The sequence below is a fragment of the Rhinatrema bivittatum genome, chromosome 8 (genome assembly GCF_901001135.1).
Source record: "Rhinatrema bivittatum chromosome 8, aRhiBiv1.1, whole genome shotgun sequence".
In the NCBI taxonomy this organism is placed as follows: domain Eukaryota; kingdom Metazoa; phylum Chordata; class Amphibia; order Gymnophiona; family Rhinatrematidae; genus Rhinatrema; species Rhinatrema bivittatum.
This window is the reverse complement of record NC_042622.1, coordinates 85,259,415-85,279,981: the sequence shown is the minus strand read 5'-3', so window position 1 is coordinate 85,279,981 and position 20,567 is coordinate 85,259,415. Positions and strand designations below refer to the sequence as shown.

The window sequence follows — 20,567 nt, the reverse complement described above, 5'->3', positions numbered from 1 at the left end:
TATGGATGCACCAAGATACCTTCCTTGTGCAGAGCTACTAATCATGAACACCATCACAATTGGAAAACATGGCGATCCAAGATGGCGCCATGAAGGGAGGACAGAGTTAGAGCTGCTCTCTGAAATTAGTTTTTTCTTTGAATCTACATGCCGCACACTAAGAGAAAAGGAAGGATTAGGCTTGAATCCTCTGCGCCTACCTTATCCACCCTGACTCAACCTACTATCGAGGGGTTCTTTACTCCGGTGAATGCATCGACCCCGGGAGGGAGGTCCGCAGTGGAGCCGGGGGAGGAACACACCCTGGCCTTGCAGGACACACAAACATCTTTGAGCCCTGGGGCTCCCGAGACTACTTCTCCACCATTCCATGACCCTGCTCGGGTCCTGGATCGGGCTCCACGGCAGTTACAGCCGGAAGTGAAGATGACTGCAGAGGCAGGATCCGGAGCATTGGACGTGGGCTTTACACCCGACGGCGCTGCAGGCCCAATGGTTTCATCTGTGATGTGGCGGGCCGACTTGGAGAAGCAAGCTCAGCCGGGCCTGAGCGACTCTGTAACCACTCAAGTTGAGAGAGAAGAACAGACAGATGAATCTGTAAGGATTCCAGAAGTCTGCCAGGAAGGTGCGGTAAGCACTGCTTTCAAGTCTAAATTGCCTAAACCTCAAGTGATTACATTAGAAGTAGTCTGGAATGCCTTAATTTCCTTGGAAAAGTCAATTTCTACATTAACTGTGGCTATAACTGATTCACAAAAAAGTATCCAAGTTATGGAACCACTACTTAATTCTCATGAGGTTAAAATTAAGAATTTGTACACACAAGTTTCACAGCTACAAGAAGTACAAAGAAATTTATTTCAAGGCGAAGTGGTAACTATGAAAAGAATGGAGAGAATATGGAAAATACTCTCAGATACCTAAATCTTAGAGTGTTACATTTTCCTCATGTTAAATTTATATCCCCGCGAGATCAATTTAAAAAATATTTGATGGATATACTACACTTTCGTTTGGATGCTATTCCGCCTTTATCCAATATATATTTTTCATCTTCGGAAAAGAAAGGAAACCATGATGCTGCTGCTGACTTGCCTCAGAATATGGGCACGGACCTCTTAGCCTTACTGGAAACATCAGGGGAGGATCAAGTGGATTTCCGAGGAACACTGCTAGTAACTTTTGTTTTCCCAGCTGATAAGAGATTCTATATTGAGACTTTTTCTTCGTAATAGAGAAAAATTATATTACGGTCAGAAGGTATGGGTTTATCCCAATATTACCAAAACTACCCAAACCTGCAGGAAGAAGCTGTTAGGAATGTGCCAGAAGGCTAGACAACTAGGAGCACAGATTATAATCAGATACCCTTGTAAATGTGTAATGAAACTTAATGTTCGGTATATCTTTTTTGAACCATCCCAGCTGCATTTCTTCTTAGATAACCATAAAATTGAGGGCAATGTTACCTAGCCAGATCAGGGTATATAATGCATATTTTTTGTCTCCCGTTATTTCTTTTTTCCTAATTTTTGAAATGTGTTCCGGTAACCCTTGCATCTCTTTCTTACCTTATACAGGGTCTAATGATTACCTAGTAATAGGCGGATAGATTGTATATTCTTGCCTTAGAATTTTCTTTAAAATTATTTGTAAATGACCCATTCTAGACTGAATGATTTCTGTCTAAAGTTGTTAATAAATGAATAAAAATAAAAAATAAAAAATTGGAACACATGTGAGGAGCCATTGCTAGCCTAAAAGCAAGCACCATAAAACTGAAAATGCTCCCCTAGGACCATAAATCTGAAGATCCTAGGATGATCCCTCAGAATAGGGATGTGCAGATAAGACTCAAAGATCCAAAGATGCCAGAAACTCTACATTCCTGAACACTGCAATCACTAATTGCAGAGTTTCCATACAAAAGCGGGGCTGCGAGGACACCCTCAAAGATGTTTTCACTTTCCTTAGGCCCAGAATCAGATGAAAAGTACCCTCCCCCTTCTTGAGAATGACAAGCTAAATGGAGTAGCGACCCAGACCGCTTTCTGACTCCAGAACTGGAATGACTGCATCCTGAAGGCGGAAATGATCTAACACAGGCCTCCCCCTCTTCCCCATCCCCCGACTGTGAAGCAAAAAGGAGAAACCAGGAAGTGCTCAATGTACAGCAGCAGTCAAAAAAGAAAATAAAATGTTAAAAAAAATTTGACTACTGGGAAAGCAAAGACTAAAGCATAACTGTCATTTACAATGCAAGAGACCTTCTGACTACCCTTGGGCAATTTCTGAATCTTTTCCAGACTTAGACCAACATCCGCAGCTTGGTTGCGCAACCAGAACAGATGTTTAGCAGATACTGCCGACACCATATTCCTAGCCAATGTCTGTAGTAGATCATACAAGGCATCCACAAGCTTCCAGGCACTCTGCCTCCTTCTCTGAAAGAACTTCTTCAGTCTGCCACTGGAATCTGCTGAACCCATTGCAAACACGCCCAAGCCATGAAGCTACAATATGCCGCCACCCAGAATGCCAAAGCAGAAACCTCAAAAATCTTGTTGAAATGAATCTCCATTTTTTGATCCTGAGAACCCTTAAGGGCTGCCCAACCCTCAAACAGGATAGTGTACTCCATAGTAAAGCAAATGTTGCTTACCTGTAACAGGTGTTCTCACAGGACAGCAGGATGTTAGTCCTCACACATGGGTGACATCATCAGGATGGAGCCCAATCACAGAAAACTTCTGTCAAAGTTTCCAGAACTTTGACTGGCCCCTACTGGGCATGCCCAGCATGGCACTAACCCTGCAGCCAGCAGGGGTCCCCCTTCAGTCTTATTTGAAAGCTACAGGCAGTGCCGAAAATAAAACAACAAAACGTTACGAATCCAACACCGCAGGGCGGCGGGCGGGTTTCGTGAGGACTAACATCCTGCTGTCCTGTGAGAACACCTGTTACAGCAGCGGTTCTCAACCTGTGGGTCGTGACCCCGGCGGGGGTCGAACGACCAAAACGCAGGGGTCGCCTAAACAGGGCCGGCGGAAGCACTAGGCGAACTAGGCGGTCGCCTAGGGCGCCAGCTTCCCGGGGGCGGCACTGCCCCGGTAAAATTAAGAGAGCCGTGCTTTTAAGCATGTGAGTCCTTTGCTGTCAGCCCGGGCGGAACGCGGCAGGACAGCTGGAGTCAGCGGCACCGGGCCTGCTCTCTTCTTCCCGCGGCCCGGAAGAGGAAGTGGAGAGCATCGGGTGCCTGCGCGGGAAGAAAAGGCCACGCTAGTGTCCGACGGGAAGAAGACTGCAGCGCGGCTCGGAGGAAAATGGAGTTTCAACCGCGGTCGATGGGACTCCGCCTCCGCGAGGGCTGAAAATGAAGAGGTTAGCGTTGGGAGGAGGCTGCTGCTGCTGCTGCTAGTTCCCGGGGTGGGGGAGAGAGATAGTGAATGAACGAGCAAGCATGTGTGTTTGAGATCCTGTGTGTGTGAGTGAGAGATTGCATGTATGTGAATGATTGAGAGCCTGTGTATGTGAAAGAGAGTATGTCTGTGATTGAGAGCCTGCCTGTGAGAGAGAGAGCATGAATGTAAGTTTACCATTGGGAACCTGTATGTGTAAGTTTGTGTGAAAGAGTATGTGTGTATGATTGAGATCCTTTGTGTGTGAGAGAAATCATGTGTATGTATGATTAAGAGCCTGTGTGTATAAGTAAGAGAGAGATCATGTGTGTCTGCGTGTGATTGAGAGCTGGTTTAGGTGATGGAGCATGTGAGTATGTGATTGAGAGCCTGTGTTTAAATGAGAGAGAGAGATCATGTGTGTCTGTGTGTGATTGAGAGCTGGTTTAGGTGATGGAGCATGTGAGTATGTGATTGAGAGCCTGTGTTTAAATGAGAGAGAGAGATCATGTGTGTCTGTGTGTGATTGAGAGCTGGTTTAGGTGACGGAGCATGTGAGTATGTGATTGAGAGCCTGTGTGTAAATGAGAGAAAGAGAGGACATGTTTGTAAGCATGTGAATGAGAGTCTGTGTGTGAGAGAAAAAGACAGCATGTATTTATGTGATTGAAAGCCTGTGTGTGTGTAAGCGTGAAAAGATAGACAGCATGTGTGTAAATGTGTAATTAAGAGCCTATATGAGAGAGAAAAAACATGTGTATATGTGAGTACTGAGAGCATGTGTGTATAGGTGTGTCATTGAGAGCCAGTGTGAGAGAGAGCGCTGGTATGTGACTGAGAGGGGAGAAAGTTCCAAGCAAACCACCCCACCTCCTGCTAATTCAGAACAATCTCAGGACACCTGGATATCAAATGTTCCCAGGTATGCAGAGCAAAAAAATTTTTGTATCCTTATTATTTTTCATTACTGGGTCTTTGTGTCTGCTATTTTTAAATATTTTGTTGGTATCTGGAAATGTTTTATATGAGTTTTTAATTATTGGATATTCCACTCATCAGCTGTTTCGAAATATGTTCTTTTTGTTAGTACAGTTTTACTGCTGATGATTTTATATTTCTTGATTTGTTTTATAAGGATGGGTGATGTTTCTTTTTTCCTTTGTTACACTGCATACAGAGACTCTGGCTTGTTGCAGTTTCCAATTCAGTTTTTTCTGCATGCTTCTTGTTATGCGTTTTGGTCTCTTTATTCTATGTTAGGTGAGGGACAGCACGTGATTCAGGTGAGGTTTTCTGCTGGTGTGTTGTTTCTGTGTAGGACTCTATAGCAGCCTGACTTGGTCTGTTTTCCTAATAGGAGATGTATTGGTGTCTTAAGGCCTGGTGTAATATTTTCAGAGACTTATTGTACTTTAAAAGTGTGATCTTACATAAAATGCACACATTTACTTGTATTTAGTTTTAAACATATTGTATGGCTCTCATGGAATTACATTTTAAAATATGTGGCGTTTATGGCTCTCTCAGCCAAAAAGGTTCCTGACCCCTGGTATAGAGCTTAGCCACTACTGCTGCTTCTGGTGTGTACTACAGCCTGCATGGAAGAAGAGTAAGAGAGCTGCTGGAGGAGGTAAGTAAAGATGGCTTTTTAAGTTCATTTTTCTTGATTGACTGCCATTTTAATTATTTAATATTATGTGATGTGTCTGCTTTTTTTGTTTGAGCAACAAGTATAGCTTTGGTTTATGTTTATTTTATATATTTTTATTTATTTATTTATAAAAGAGTTTCTATACCGTCGATAAGACAAATCATCTCAATGGTTTACATGGCATAAAAATGTCAAATAAGTGTTCTGTTATAAATACAGACTTCGTTATTTTCATTAATGCACAATGTAAGTTAATTGTGTGTGGAGGCGGGGGGGGGGGGCGGCATAGCTGACGTTTCGCCTAGGGCGCCTAATACCCTTGCACCGGCCCTGCGCCTAAAGCAGGTCCCCAACCACCGGTCCGCGGACCAGTACCGGGCCGTTGGGGTTTTTTGCCGGTCCGTGGCGCCACGGCTGCTGCGGGGAGGCGGGGCGAAGCTGGCGACCTGCCTCCTCCAACCCCAAAAGAGAAGAGACATGGCCCAAAAAGGTAGCGCGTCGCAGTGACGTATGTTGCTGGAGCCGCGCAGGCAGGAAGGAGGTGTATCAGCCACTGCAGGTGCTCCTCCTACTGCCTTCCTGCCTGCCCTGCCCCGGAAGACAAATGTTGCCGGAGCTGCATGGGGAGGAAGGAGGAGGCGCGTCAGCCGCGTGGGTAGAAGAGGCGCTTCAGCCGCGTGCAGAAGAGGAGCAGCGGGGCCGGGAAGACTAGGGCCACTGCAGAGCCCATCCTGTGGCAACCCGTAAAGAAGAGGCCCAGAGGTGAGAGAGAGGTGTGTGCGAGTATGAGATGAGTTGAGAGACTGTGTGTGTTTGCAGAGACAGCATGTGAGAGCCTCTGTGTGTGTGTGAAAGAGACAGCATGTAAGAGTGAGAGCCTGTGCTTGAGCAAGGCAGCATGTGGGGGTGTGAGAGAGCCTGTGTGTGAGACTCAGATAGCCTGTGCCAGTGAGAGCCTGTGTATGTGTGTGTGAGAGAGAAATGCATGTGAGAATGAGAACCTGACTGTGTGTTTGAGGGAAGAAGACAGGTGGAGAGAAAAGAAATAGAAAAAAAGGCAATATAAAAGGAAATGGCAAAAAATTAGAAAGGGAAGCAGATGTAAAAAAAAATACTTTTTACTGATTGGCACATGTAATCTTTGGGAATGTGCAAGAGTAGCACTTTCTCTATGGCGGATCTCACAATGTACGAGATCAACATGGAGGAAGTGGAAACCCACGGGGCCTGCACAGAGGAGGCAGCAGAATGGGCTTCAGTGCCAATAGCAGCAATCAGTGTCTCCCCAATAGCCACGTGGCAGCAGTGGCAGTAATTAGATTAATTGTTTGACTCAGCTGAAGGTGACAAAGTATGAAGTGGGTTGTGAAATCAGCTTGATCTGGTGGAGAATTAGGATTGCTGTTACACATGAACTGTATTTGGCAAACATAAAGGGAGCCAGGATAATCAATTGATGCCTGCAGCTGAGGACTGATTCATTATGACTCATGTAGAAATTAGTGCATTTTCCAGATTAGTCTGCATAACACAATTCTCAACATTCAGCATTATTTCTGCTGCATAGAGTTTTATCTGAGAGGCTCTGAGGTTGTGAGGGAGCCAGTAAGAGTGAGAGCATGAGTGTGTATGAGAAAATCCAGGGGAGTAAGAGTGTGTGTGTGTGTGAGTGGGGGGGGGGGGGGGGGGAGAGAGTGTATCAGTGTCTGTGAGAGTGAGAGGTTATGGTGGGTATAAGAGCATGAATGTGTAAGTATGTGACAGTGTATGTGTGAGAGAGAATGGACATGTGAGTGTATGTGTGAGAGAGAGAGGATAACCTCCTAATCCTCGACAATATCAGGGTGACTGGAAATCAAGAGCTCCCATGTATGGACAGCAGGGGCTTTTTAAAATCCTTATTAGTTTTAATTATTGTGTGTTATTTGATATATGTGCTGTTTTGAAATATTATTGGTGTGTGGGAAATTATAAAAATGTATATGATTTTAATTAATAGAAATTCTATTTATCAGTAATTTTAAAATATTCTTTTATTAGTATGGTTTTACTATTATAACTGATGCTTTATGTTTCTTAATTTTATTGTTTTATGAGGAATGGTGGTTCTGTTTATAAATGTCATAATAAATAAGTATGCACTAAAATCCAACCCCATCCATAACCCTGCCCCCATATGACCAAAGCTCCACCCTCACCCCGCCCTCGCCCTGCGAGGGCGGGGCAAGGGGTCACCGCAACGAGGAACTGTATTTCGGGGTCACGGCATTAGAAAGGTTGAGAACCACTGTGTTACAGGTAAGCAACACTTGCTTTCTCACAGGACAAGCAGGATGGTAGTCCTCACATAATGGGTGAATACCGAGCTGAGGATGTCCGAAAATGCACCAAATGTACCCAACGGCGTGCAACAGGCACAGCAACTGGGGTGGAATTTGGTAGAGGGCATCCTGAACCCCACCGGGCAGGCGGAAGGGTGTTGGTACGTCACGTTGCAAACAGGTTACGCAGGACAGACTGGCCGAAGATGGAATCTTGTTTTCCGGCTTTGTCCAAGCAATAGTGGGCTGCGAAAGTATGGAGGGAACTCCATGTGGCAGCCCTGCAAATGTCAGGAAGTGGCACAGATCGTAGGTGTGCTACTGAAGTCGCCATGGCCCTCACAGAGTGTGCTTTGACACGGTCTTGAAAAGGAATGCCTGCTTGCTGATAGCAAAGAGATATGCAGTCCGCCAACCAGGAGGAGAGAATCTGCTTACCCACAGGTTGCCCTAATTTATTGGGATGGAAAGAGACGAATAACTGAGTACTCTTCCTGTGGGCAACTGTACGGGCTAGGTAGAACGCTAGAGCCCGTTTACAGTCAAGGGTATGCAGAGCCCATTCCCCTGGATTGGAATGGGGCCTGGGAAAAAAGGTAGGTAGGATGATGGATTGATTAATGTGAAACTCCGAAACTACCTTAGGTAAAAATTTAGGGTGAGTGCAGAGTACCGCCCGGTCCTGCAGGAGTTTAGTGTAAGGCGGATAGGTAACTAGGGCCTGTAACTCACTAATCCTGCGAGCTGAAGTGATAGCCAAAAGGAAAATCACTTTCCATGTGAGATATTTTAGGTCACAGGAGTGAAGAGGCTCGAATGGTGGTTTCATGAGCCGACCAAGAACCAGATTAAGGTCCCAAGAATGGGCCGGAGGACGTAAAGGTGGCTTGATATGGAGCAAGCCCTTTAAAAAGCGTGTTATGAGGGGTTGTACTGATATAAGAACATCCCCGACATCTTTATGGAAGGCGGCTACCGCACTGACATGCATTCTGATTGAAGAGGTCTTTAAGCCTGACTCTGACAAATGCCAGAGATAGTCCAAAAACCTTGGGATTAGACAGGAAAAGGGATCAAGGGACTACGAAGTGCACCATGATATGTACCTTTTCCATTTATAGGAATAAGATTTTCTTGTGGAAGGCTTTCGCGAAACAATCAGGACACGAGAGACCGAATCTGAAAGGTTAAGTGATTGAAGGATTAACCTTTCAACATCCATGCCGTCAGGGACAAGGCCCGAAGATTGGGATGGCGTAGGCATCTGTCGTTTTGAGTGATCAGATGCAGGTCCATTCCCAAGGGAATGTGCCTGCGGATGGAGAGATCCTGGAGTATAGGAAACCACACTTGGCGTGGCCAGTGAGGTGCTATCAGGATCATGGTACCCTTGTCCTGATGTAGCTTCACGAGAGTCTTCGAAAGAAGAGGAAGTGGAGGGAATGCATAGAGCAGACCAGTTGCACATGAGAGGGAGAATGCATCTCTGGGCTGAGAGCGCTCGCTCCAAATGAGGGAGCAGTAGGTGTCCACACTTTGTGGTTCTGAGGGGATGCAAAGAGGTCTGTCTGGGGGTTTCCCCATTGGCGAAAGAGTGATGTCGCTACCGAGGGGTTGAGAGACCACTCGTGCGGTTGGAAGACATGACTCAGTTTGTCTGCCAAGACATTGTCCACTCCCGGCAAGTAGGTGGCCCTGAGGTACATCGAGTGGGAGAGCGCTTCCGACCAAATTTGTGAGGCTTCCTGACACAGAAGGAAGGAGCCTGTGCCTCCCTGCTTGTTGATGTACCACATGGCCACCTGGTTGTCCGTCTGAATCAGGATGACGTGATTTGACAGGCGTTCCTGAAAAGCCCTGAGAGCATATCGCATCGCTCGAAGTTCTAGGAAGTTTATTTGATGTTTGGCTTCCCTTGGAGACCAAGACCCTTGTGTCTGTAGATTGTCCACGTGGGCTCCCCACCCGAGGTTGGAAGCGTCGGTGGTGAGAATGAGTTGAGGATCTGGCACTTGAAAGGGCAGACCCTAAAGGAGATTGTTGTGATTTTTCCACCAGGCGAGAGACAGATGGAGTGAATCGATGATGTGGACCAATGGTCGAGAGAGGCTGAACAGCTTGAATCCATTGTGACCTCAGAGTCCAATGCATGAGTCTCATGGCCAGGTGGGCCATTGGTGTGACATGGACTGAGGACACCATGTGTCCTAAAAGGATGAGGAATTGGCAAACTGTTGCTGTATGCCGAGACTGCAACTGGTGAGCGAGAGACACGAAAGTTAGCGCTCGTTGTTGAGGTAGAAAGGCTTTTGCCTGCAAGGTGTCCAAGTCTGCCCCAATGAACGACAAGGTTTGAGATGGGACTAAATAGGATTTTTCATAATTGACGAGAAAGCCTAGAGAAATTAGTGTGTAGGGTCAAATTGAGGGACGACCGAGCGGCTTGCTGGGTTGGAGCCCTGATTAACCAGTCGTCGAGACAGGGGTAGACGTGAACACCTTCTTTCCTGAGAAAAGCTGCGACAACCACAAGACATTTGGTAAAGACTTGTGGTGCCGATGCTAGGCCAAACGGAAGCATGCGGTATTGATAGTGCTTTGGGTCTACTAAAAACCTGAGGTACTTGCAATGAGCTGGAGTTATCGCAATGTGTGTGTATGCGTCCTGAAGGTCCAGAGAGCAGAGCCAGTCTCCTCTTTGCAGAAGAGGTAGAAGCGAGCCCAAGGTTACCATCTTGAACTTCTCTCGCTGTAGGTACTTGTTGAGAGCACGTAGGTCCAGAATTGGACGAACTCCCCCGGATTTTTTAGGGATCAAAAAGTACAGGGAATAGAACCCTAGGCCTTGCTGCGAGAGTGGGACGGGTTCTATTGCCCTTAACTGGAGAAGAAGGGAAACCTCCTGTTCCAGAAGAACAGAATGGTCGGATAACTCTCCATGCTTGCAGAGGTGATGAGTCCGGTGGAAGAGCAAGAAAGTTTAGGTGGTAACCCTGAGCAATGATTGCAAGCACCCACTGGTCGGTTGTGATTGATTGCCACATATCATGAAAATGGCACAATCGACCTCCCACTTGGCAGAGGAATCAGGCTGCTGCTCTCCAAGTGAAAGTCAAAAACCTGAAGCAGGCCCCAGCTGGGGAGCTGCTTGCGGCTTTTGCTTTCGGGCCTGGCGAGGCTGAGGTTTTTGAGAAGGCCTTGTAGTTCGGGACCTTGCTGGTGGAGGATAGTACTTCCTTGGACAGAAGAATGACTTCTTAGAGTCCTTCCTAAAGGGCTGTCTTGAGGGAAAGTCGGAAGGTATCGATGAGAGCTGTTTAAGGGTCTCATGATGGTCCTTTAATTCAGCCACTATTTGCTGGATCTGTTCACCGAACAGATTGTCTTCTACACATATAGTCAGATAGCCTGTCTTGTGCTTCTGGCCGAAAGTCAGAAGATTTGAGCCAGGCCCATCGTCTTGCCGAAATGGCAGCTGCAGACACTCTAGTAGAGGTGTCGAAGATGATATAAGCTGTTCTTATCTCATGCTTTCCTGCTTCAAATCCCTTGACGACAAGGATTTGAAGCTGTTGGAATTGTTCAGGCAGGTTTCAGAGAAGTCCTGTATCTGGTTGAAAATGACCCTATTGTATTGGGTCATATACAGCTGGTAAGCAGCAGTTCTGGAGATGAGCATGGCCCCTTGGAACACTCGTCAACCAATATTGTCTAGGAACTTGTGTTCCTTAACAGGAGGGGTAGATGAGTGAGGCTTCGTCCTTTTTGCTTTCTTCTGAGCCGATTCCACCACAACTGAGTGGTGGTCGAGCTGAGATTTTTGAAAGCCAAGGGCTGACTGTACTAAATAGGTAGTGTCAGCTTTTCTGTGGACTGAAGCAATGGATCCTGGGTTTTCCCAATTCTTTTTGAGGAGGTCAAGAAGAACTTGATGAACGGGAATAGAAGTGATTATTTTAGGGACATCCAGGAATTGGAGGAGCTCCATCTTCTGGTGCCTATCATCCTGCTCCGTCTGAAGCTGAAAAGGGACCAACGCAGACATTTCCTTCACAAAATTAATGAAAGAAAGGTCCTCTGGAGGAGAACGCTTTCTACGTCCAGTAGGAGAGGGAGGTGGAGGTAAGTCATCGGTGTCTGTGGAAGGATCATCACCCCAGGTGTCATAAGGATCAGCAGGCTGACCTGTAGGACGAGAAGGGGGTTGGATACCCGAAGGCCCCGGCTGAGGCTCCGAGAAAATCGAAGGAATTGCCGGGGGCACCGTGGACAGTCTGGAAAGCATCGGTGCCGGTATCGAAGGCATCGATGGCGCCGATGTGCTTATCGCTCCCGATGAATGAATCGGTGGAGAGGGACGAAATGGCATCCATGGCTGAGGCAAAACTCCTTAAGGAACGGTGTTTCTCTTCCCGATGAAGTTGTCAACGGGGAGCGCACCGGAGCCATCGGAGACCCGGGAATCACCGGTGGAAGGGCGGTCATGAGCGCCTTCATCCGGGATAGTAGCGGTGCCAGCGCTGCTGTCATCGGGTCGATGACCGGTTCCACTCTCGGTGCTGGTGTTGTTGCATCGCCTTGTCGATGGCCTCCTGGACCAGCCGATCCAGTTCTTCCCGGAGACCTGGAGCAAGCAGCCCCGGCTCCGTGACGGAAGAGGGAGGCGGAGGCACAGTCGGAGGGACCACCTTTACAGGCAGAATCGCAACTCCCAAACCCCGATCGGGTGAGGGTGGCCTCGATGCCCCGGTCGCAGGAATGGTCGATGCCATTTCTGGACGGGGTTTCTTCGATGGTGGCTCGGACGGTGGCTCGGTCGATGATTTCGCTCCCTCGACGGTCCGAGACTTACGATGCCTATGTTTCTCACTACGATCCCCTCAATCTTGAGGGGAAGTAACGGGAGTCGATGGCCGTGAAGACGTCAATGGCGGATGGTCACTGGACGGAGGTCGATGCTGGTGCGACTTCGACGGTGCCAGTTCCGATGACGTCGTCGGGGTGTGAGCACGGAAGAGGAGTCCCATCTTCTCCATTCTGGCTTTGCGACCTTTCGGTGTCATGAGGGCACATTTGGTGCAAGTCAGGACATCATGCTCACAGCCTAAATACATTACACAGACTCCATGAGGGTCTGTGATAGACATGGTACGAGTACAGTCTGGGCACCTACGAAACCCCGACGCCATGGCCATAGAAAAAAACTGAGCCGCGGTACGGTCGACGGCCAGTAGGCCGCGAGGGCCAAACTCGACGGTAATAGACAGAAAACGGGTAAAAACTTACCGGAGTACCGTGGCCTGAGAAAAGTTAGAGGAGGGACCCCTGTGGGGCAATTAAAGTTTAATTAACTCCGTGAGGAAAATTCCTGTCAGGAATCTCTTCAGAGCTCCTAAACCGCGAGGCTACTGCTGCGTGGAAAAAAAGATTGAAGGGAGACCCCTGCTGGCTGCAGGGTTAGTGCCATGCTGGGCATGCCCAGTAGGGGCCAGTCAAAGTTCTGGAAACTTTGACAGAAGTTTTCCGTGATTGGGCTCCATCCTGATGATGTCACCCAAATGTGAGGACTACCATCCTGCTTGTCCTGTGAGAACAGCTGATACCAAGGCATCCGCTTTGGGCCACTTCAAAAGTTCCCGAAGAGGATACAACTTGGCCATGGCCCTGCCAAAATTGAGGCCAACCTCAGGAGCATCCCATTCCTTAAAGACTACAGCCTTAACCATCCAAGGAAAGCCCCTAGTAGAATTCCTGGATGGGACCCTCCCCTTCCTGATCAACCTTGTTCTCTTTAATCCCATGTTCAGCAAGGACCTGAGTGAGAGATCATGGCGAGCAACACCTCTTGCCTAAAGACACACCACCTTTGGATCATCCCCTTCAGTGACAGGGCTCTCCCCAACTCTTTTTCTTCATCTAAGACTTCTGACTGGATTGGTTTCCAGCCTTTTATTTTATTTCTTTGTGGTTGGGCCAAGACTGCAGATAGTCCCCTTTAGAAGACCTCTCCTGGAACCAGACTCCCTCTTAATCAAATAGGTTTTGTGCATAAGCAGCACAAAATCAGCCTCTAAATCCTCCTCAGGGGCTCCCTTTGAGCCTGCACACTGGGAGCTTATACCCCCCTACCACCAGGGTTAAAAGTGGTGGCTCTGCACCCTCCTCCCCTGAGCTTCCCTGAACTTTGGAAGAAGGGGACAACATGGTCACTACTCCTACTCTATTTGACTCCTCAGTGAGCTTATCACAGCCCTGGAGCTGCTGCATCCTGCCAGAAGCCTGCGGACACTCCACAGTGGAGAAACTCCTCACAGAACAGCCCTCCCCAACCAACTGCACAAATGGCACAAAAACCAGAAGACTGCAGGTTGGATCAGTAGTCCCCTCACTCTAAGCACCGCTTCCCATGCCTAGAGGGAGTGGCCATGTTTTCCGTGCCACATGGGAGCGAGACAGCAAAACACCATGCCAGACTCACCTCTCCCTCTAGCCGGTAAATTCCACTGTCCTGAGGCACCCGCACTATGGACGGGACTGCGGCTGAGGCTCTAGGCCACACAGCTTGCTTCCTTCCTTTTGCTTGTTTTTTGTTTTTTTTTTTTTTTTTTAAAACACTTACAGAAGCCAGCATCCCCAAAAACAAACCTCAGAAAGAGGCAAATACTTCCTTTTGTGAAATCTTCAGCCAGGGACTATAGAGGGAAGCTAGCAGATGGAAGGAGCTGGAACTAGAGACTGATTGAGCCAGCACTGTTTGCTATCAAACCCTCCTTGACATCTGGGCGCAAGCTAACAAGGGCTAGCAACCCCTGCTCAATCCCACTCATCCAAGGGGATGGCCCAAAGGAGGACCCAACACTCCTGGGAGCAATTTGCTTCACAAAAGACTGACCTGACCGCAGGTTAGAGATCTCTATCATCTACTGGAGACAAAAAATACAGAGTGACTGCAGGTGGCACAGAAGCTTAAGTACCAGTAGTACGGTAAAGCTTTTGTACTCTGCCTCCATCCGTCTGGACTGGTCTGGTGAATGAGAAGGAAACAGTTATTTTTATTTGCTGTGACTAATAAAAAGATCTGTAACTGACAGCAATGAGAGAGGTGATCAAATTTGCAGATGATTCAAAACTATTCAAAAAAACACAAGTGGACTGTGAGTAACTATAGAACGACCTTGTGAGACTGGGCATCTAAATGGCAGATAAAATGTAACGTGCACAAATGCAAAGTGAAACACATAAGGAAAAATAATCCTAACTACAGGTATGCAATGCTGGGATCCATGTTTGGAGTTACCACCTAGGAAAAAGACCTTGGCGTCATTGTGGGCAATGTGTTGAAATCCTCAGCTCAATGTACAGCATTGGTCAAAAAAGCCAACAAAATGTTAAAAATAATTCAGAAAGGAATGGAGAACAAAAACAGAGACTATCATAATGTCTCTTTATCGAGCCATGGCGTGATTGCACCTTGATGATTATTATGTGCAATTCTCATCGCCTCATCTCAAAAAAGAAAGTGGAGATAGAAAAGGTTCAGAGGAGGACAACAAAAATGATAAAGGGGATGGAACAGCTCCTTTACAAAGAGAGGTCAAACAGGTTAGAGCTCTTCAGGTTGGAGAAGGGAGAAGACTGAGAAGGGATAAGATAGAGCTTTATAAAAATCATGAGTGGGGTAAATAGGGAAGAGATATTTATCCTAATTGTACCAAAACTAGGAAACACTGTATGAAATTAACAGGTAGCAGATTTAAAACAAATCAGAGAAAGTATTTTTTTTACTCAACACATAATCAAGCTATGAAATTTGTTGCCAGAGGTCATGGTGAAGACACTTGGTGAAGCCGGATCTAAATTATTTTGGAAAAATTCCAGGAGGATAAGTCCATAAACACTTATTAACCCGATACATTTGGGAAAGCCACCGCTTATCCCTGGAAGTCAGCAGGAATGGATGGACTCTTTGGGATTTGCTGGGCTCGACGGACCTTTTGTGGGTCTTAGCATGGCAGATTTATGTTCTTAAGTAGGAGGGGTTAGGGTAGGGAATGAAACACTACTACTTTTGTATTTTTAAAACTATGTATGCAGTACCTGAAGAAAAAGCAGCTACAAATCTCTGCAGGTATTTTTCCCCTCTAGGCAGTTTGCAAAGGGAAAGTATGTGCGTACTTTCTCTTTAAAAATTGGTACAAAAATGGAAAAAGGACCCACAAACTTTGCAACTTCCTAAATAGTTTTGAAAATTGCACCCCCTGCCTTTGATGTTTAGAAGCAAATTAAAGATGCCCAAAAACATCTCTGTATCTTCACTTTCACCTTTAACATTTCACCAGCGTGAATCAAGCATTTACCTCCACACTAGCTCTTGCACACCTAATCACCCAGAAGAGCAGCACTTACCTGAAGGCTGACCAAAGCTGAATCCAGAAGAGGATGTGGTAGTGGTGGAGGCCGCTGCATTTCCAAACAAGGAGCCACCAGGTGTGAAGCCGGAGCTCTGCCCAAACACTGGTGTGCTGCTCTGACCAAACAACCCTCCTCCTGTGTTGCCACCGCTACTAGCAGGAGACTGTCCAAAGGAAAAGGAGCCGGCATTACTGGTGGAGGAGGAACCCCCAAAGAGGTTTGTGCTACTTGATGCTGGGGTGGAAGAGGCAGGCTGACCAAAGACAGGCATGGATCCAAACCCAGGCTGTGTGAAACTGAAACTGCCCGAGGAACTGCTTGAAGGCTGACCGAATGCTGGTGCTTGGCCAAACACAGGCTGACCAAAGTTGCTGGCTCCTGCTGAGCCAAAAGCTGGAGCCCCAAACCCAGAGCTGGTAGTGACTGTGACACCAGCCTGCTGCTGACCAAAGGGCGATGGAGCTGTGCTGGCAGTCACTTGTCCAAAAACAGGTGCTGATGAAGGAGTGGTGGCTGCAACTCCAGCAGCCTGGCCAAAAACTGAGCTGGAAGGCTGGGAGAAGAGGGAAGAAACAGCAGGCACCTGAGAAGGAGCAGCAGCAGTGGAAACCTGGAAAGGAGGTGTGTCAGATGCTGGGTTCTGCACCGAAGTTGCAGTAGTACTGATTGCCACTGTGGAAGGAGGCACGATCACAGATGGAGGTGTTGTCACCAACGTGGTGCCCTGTTCAGATGTAACTGGGACTGGTGCTGAAGGGACTGTCTCCAACTTGGACTCTGTCAATGAAGCAACAACAGAACCGGACATGTCAGTTTTTGTATCTGCAGTAGGGGCTTGAGGTGAGACCAATAGTGCTTTCAGAGAGTCAGCTGACTGAGAGTCCAGAGCTATGGGTACAGACACTGGTACTGACACCGAATTTTCACTCTCAGACTTCTTGTCAGATTCCGTGGTACACTTCTGATCACTTGCTGCAGGAGTGACAGCAGCAGGTGCTGAACCCAGGAGACTTCCAAAGGAGAGAGGTGAGGCTGAGCTAACTGCAGTATCTGTGGTAGAGGTGGAAATGGTGCCATTGTTTGGTTGTGGCATCCCAGAAGAAGGAGGAGGAAGCTTAGCACTTCCTGGAGTGTTGGTCCCCTGGTTAAAGAAACTGGAGGGAGGACCTGTGTTTGTCAACTGGATATTGCCACTCAAAGGGCCAGATGTCGTGGGAGCACTGGTGTCCACTGATGCACACAGTGGACTAGATGTCATGGCTGAGGTAACAGTGTCTTCTGTGGGCTTTCCTGACTGAATAGTTCCTCCGAAGCTGAACCCAGGTGCCATGGTTGACGTTTTCACTGGCTGGCTACCAGGAACATTAGAGGCTGGAGCTTTAAGGGCATTATCTTTAGTATTCTCCTCTGCTTGGCCAACCCTTAGACCTGAGAAGCTCCCGAGTGTTTCCCCAGTTAGGGGATTGGGAAAGAAACCTTCACCTGGCTTCGCCGGTTGGGTTTCAGGTTTGCCAGTAGTGGCAGAAAGTACAGAAGGTGCTGTGGCAGTAACAGTTTTGCCATTTGATGGGGTGTCTCCATATGATCCACTCGCCATGGTGGTTCCAATGGTGACAGCTGGTTTAACAGAACCAAAGACAAAGGATCCTTCAGAGACTGATCCAAACAAGGGCTTGGCAACCTCACCAAACGACAATGCACCGGCCTGGCTGGACTCTTTAGCAGGAGCTGAAGATGCTGTTAAAACAAAAGGCATTAAAGAATGAGTCTCACTCAAGGCCACAAATCCATCTGTTTCAAAGTTCTATGCCTCCACCTCACAGCTGATTTGTAACATGGGAACCTGAGAGAAGATCAGTCACCAAGGGAGGTACATTTCTTATTGCGCTTTATTCAATGAAGACTTTTTTCACAGGTACAGAATGGAGCAAAGTCCTTTCTGAATAAGGCCCACTGTCTCCAAAAGATCATGGAGAGTATTTTTTATACATGAGGCAACTGTGGGTTTAACCAATTAAAGCACATCCCCCACTTGAAGACGACCACTTAATAGAACATAAAATGTACTTATCCCAAAGCATTTCAGCTTGCAGGAAGAGTTTCCCCTGTGCTTGGGGTTCAGAGGCAGGAATTACTGGCACAACAATGCAAGAACAATGTGCAGTATTACAACTTGAAATTAAATAAGTCATTACAGTTCCTGTTATTCCTTCAATTTCTAATTCCTGAGGAGACACCTGGGCTGATTATTATTAGGATCCCATGCAGACATCACACTGATTAATGCGATGCATAAATACAGCATAGACAGCTGTAACGCGGATATCAGAAAGAAGATTTCTTAAAAAGAGCATGCTGCTTTATAAATAGGCAGAAAAAGAGGTTGATGTTCAGAAGCTTTGTCCAGGCAAATTTTGGAGTTACCCAGACAAAAACAGATTTCAAAATTTCCTCTCGCTACCTGGCTAAATTTTGTCTGGGTGAAAGGGGACAGTGATGGAGGTGTTCCAGGGACAGCAAGTGCTGATATTCTGCTCTACCTGGCTAAAGTTAGCCAAATAATACTGGTTGGAAAAAATACAGGAAAATTGGTTCTTACCTCTAAAATTTTCATTCCTAGAATATCACAGATCAGTCCAGATGCATGGGTTTTTCCTCCCCACCAGCAGATGGAGATAGAGAACAGATTTACTGACTCTGTTCTACTTAAGATAGCATGCCACCTGCAGTCCCTCGGTTTGACCTGAACCCAAGCCAAGATGATAGTAAAACAAACATTTTCCTCTATCATGAGCAGGGGAAAGGCGAACCCCCAACTTGGAAGTCTCTTGTTTACAGAGGAGATTGCAAATTTCCAAACCAAACAACATTTCTTACTATCCACACACAGAAAAGAGAGAAGTCTTTCCAGAGAGGGTGGGGTTCTGGACTGATCTGTGGTATCCCAGGAATGAAAATTAGCAGGTAAGAACCAATTTTCCTTTCCTGTTTATGCCTCAGATCAGTCCAGATGCATGGGATGTACCCAAGCTCCCCTATCTGGGCAGGAAGCCAAAAGACCCGCTGGTAGCTTGCTCTCTCTAAAGACCAGCCACTTTCAGCTCCCGAACATCCCATCGGTAATGCCTTGTGAAAGTGTGCAGTGAAAACCAGGACACCTCCGGACAGATCTCCCAAAGGGAAACCAATTGACATTCGAACCAAGTTTACTTAGGGAATAGCCACTGCTATTAATTGCATCAGTAGCATGGGATCTTCTTGGTGTTTGGGTAATTGCCAGGTTCTTGTGGCCTGGTTTTGGCCTCTGTTGGAAACAGGATGCTGGGCTTGATGGACCTTGGTCTGAGCCAGCATGGCAATTTCTTATGTTCTTAAAAACAGATATGGTAAAAAGGAAGGCATCATGCGCAAAGACACCCCATCCTCTGAAAACATAAGGAGTCCTGTCAGACAATGCTTGAAGCTCTGAAATCTTCCTGGCTGAACAAATTGCCTCTAGAAAAAGACTGCTTCTAGTGTAAGATCCTTCAGTGACACCTTTTACAACAGCTCATATGGAGAACCACTGAGAACGTGCAACACTAAAACTAAGGTTCCATGGGAAAACCCATCATCTTAGAGGACGCAAAGGCTTCACCCCTCAAAAAATAGAACCATATCCAGATGCGAAGCCAGGAATACCAGATACATCTTATCTCTAAAACAGCCCAACGCTGTCACCTGCACTCTTAGATAACTGTCTGCAAGCTGTTTCAAAAGACCGTGCTGTAAAAACAAACCAGGATACAAGGCACCAATGTTCAAAGAGCATAATATCCTCCCCGAGACACCATGTCTCAAACACTCTCCACACCCTGCCATATGTCAATGAAGTGGAAGGTCTCCTAGTCTGAGGTAAGGTGATAATGACTTCTTCTGAATGTCTTTGTCAATGCAAATGATTCCTTTCAAAGGCCAGGCCACAAGACAAAGCAAGCCTCCTGATCCAGGAAGATTGATCCTTGATGAAGTAACTTGGGAAGATGCCAGAGTCTTAGAGGGCTGTCCACCACTCAATTTATCGCAGCCACAAACCATAGCCTAAGTGACCATTCCAGAGCCATGAAGGTCACCCCCAGGTCAGTCTCAATACGCCTACTAGGGGCCAAGGAGAGTACTTACAATAAAATCCCGGACAGCCAATGGAGAACAAGAGCATCGAGGCACACTGCTCAGACCGAAAAAGTTGCATGTTATGGTGCTCTGCTTCGATGCCATCAAGTCCCACTGAGGACTGCACACCTGCAGTGATTGGGAGTCATTGTTGTTTCCACCAGTTTGTAGTCACCAGATCTACTGGCCAAGCAAGTTTGCTTGAACTCTGTCCACACCAGCAACATGAGATGTCGTCAGAGCCAGCCGGTGTTGCTCTGCCCAGCAGCAAGGCTTCTGGACATGTCAAGACACCATGAGACTCTTGGTCCCCTCTTGGCAGTTGATATAAGCTATCATCGTTACATTGCCCGATAGGACTTTCGCCACTCAATCGCACAACTACGTAAGAAAGGAAAACAATGCTTTGCGAATCGTTCTCATTTCTAAAATGATTGATAGACTGCAAAGCCTCCTCCAGCAATCACCAATCCTGTACTGTTAGCCCCTGGCAGATGGCCCCCACCCAGTCTTTCAGACTGGCATTGGTGTACTAATCCAATTTCAATTCCACACCCGGCACCAAATTGGCCTGAGAAAGTCACCCGAGGGGATTGGACTTGGATTCTCCTTACAGTTGACACTGGAAGT

At 47.0% G+C, this 20,567-nt stretch overlaps 1 protein-coding gene across 2 annotated transcripts in view; it reads right to left on the bottom strand.

The window, feature by feature from the left end:
• NUP214 (nucleoporin 214) overlaps positions 1-20,567 on the bottom strand; it is a 232,051-nt gene that overhangs the window by 73,009 nt on the left and 138,475 nt on the right. For both annotated transcript variants that reach the window (XM_029612981.1, XM_029612982.1), the window contains exon 29: positions 15,780-17,522. In XM_029612981.1, coding sequence (XP_029468841.1) covers positions 15,780-17,522 — 1,743 coding nt within the window. The remainder of the gene's footprint in view (positions 1-15,779; positions 17,523-20,567) is intronic.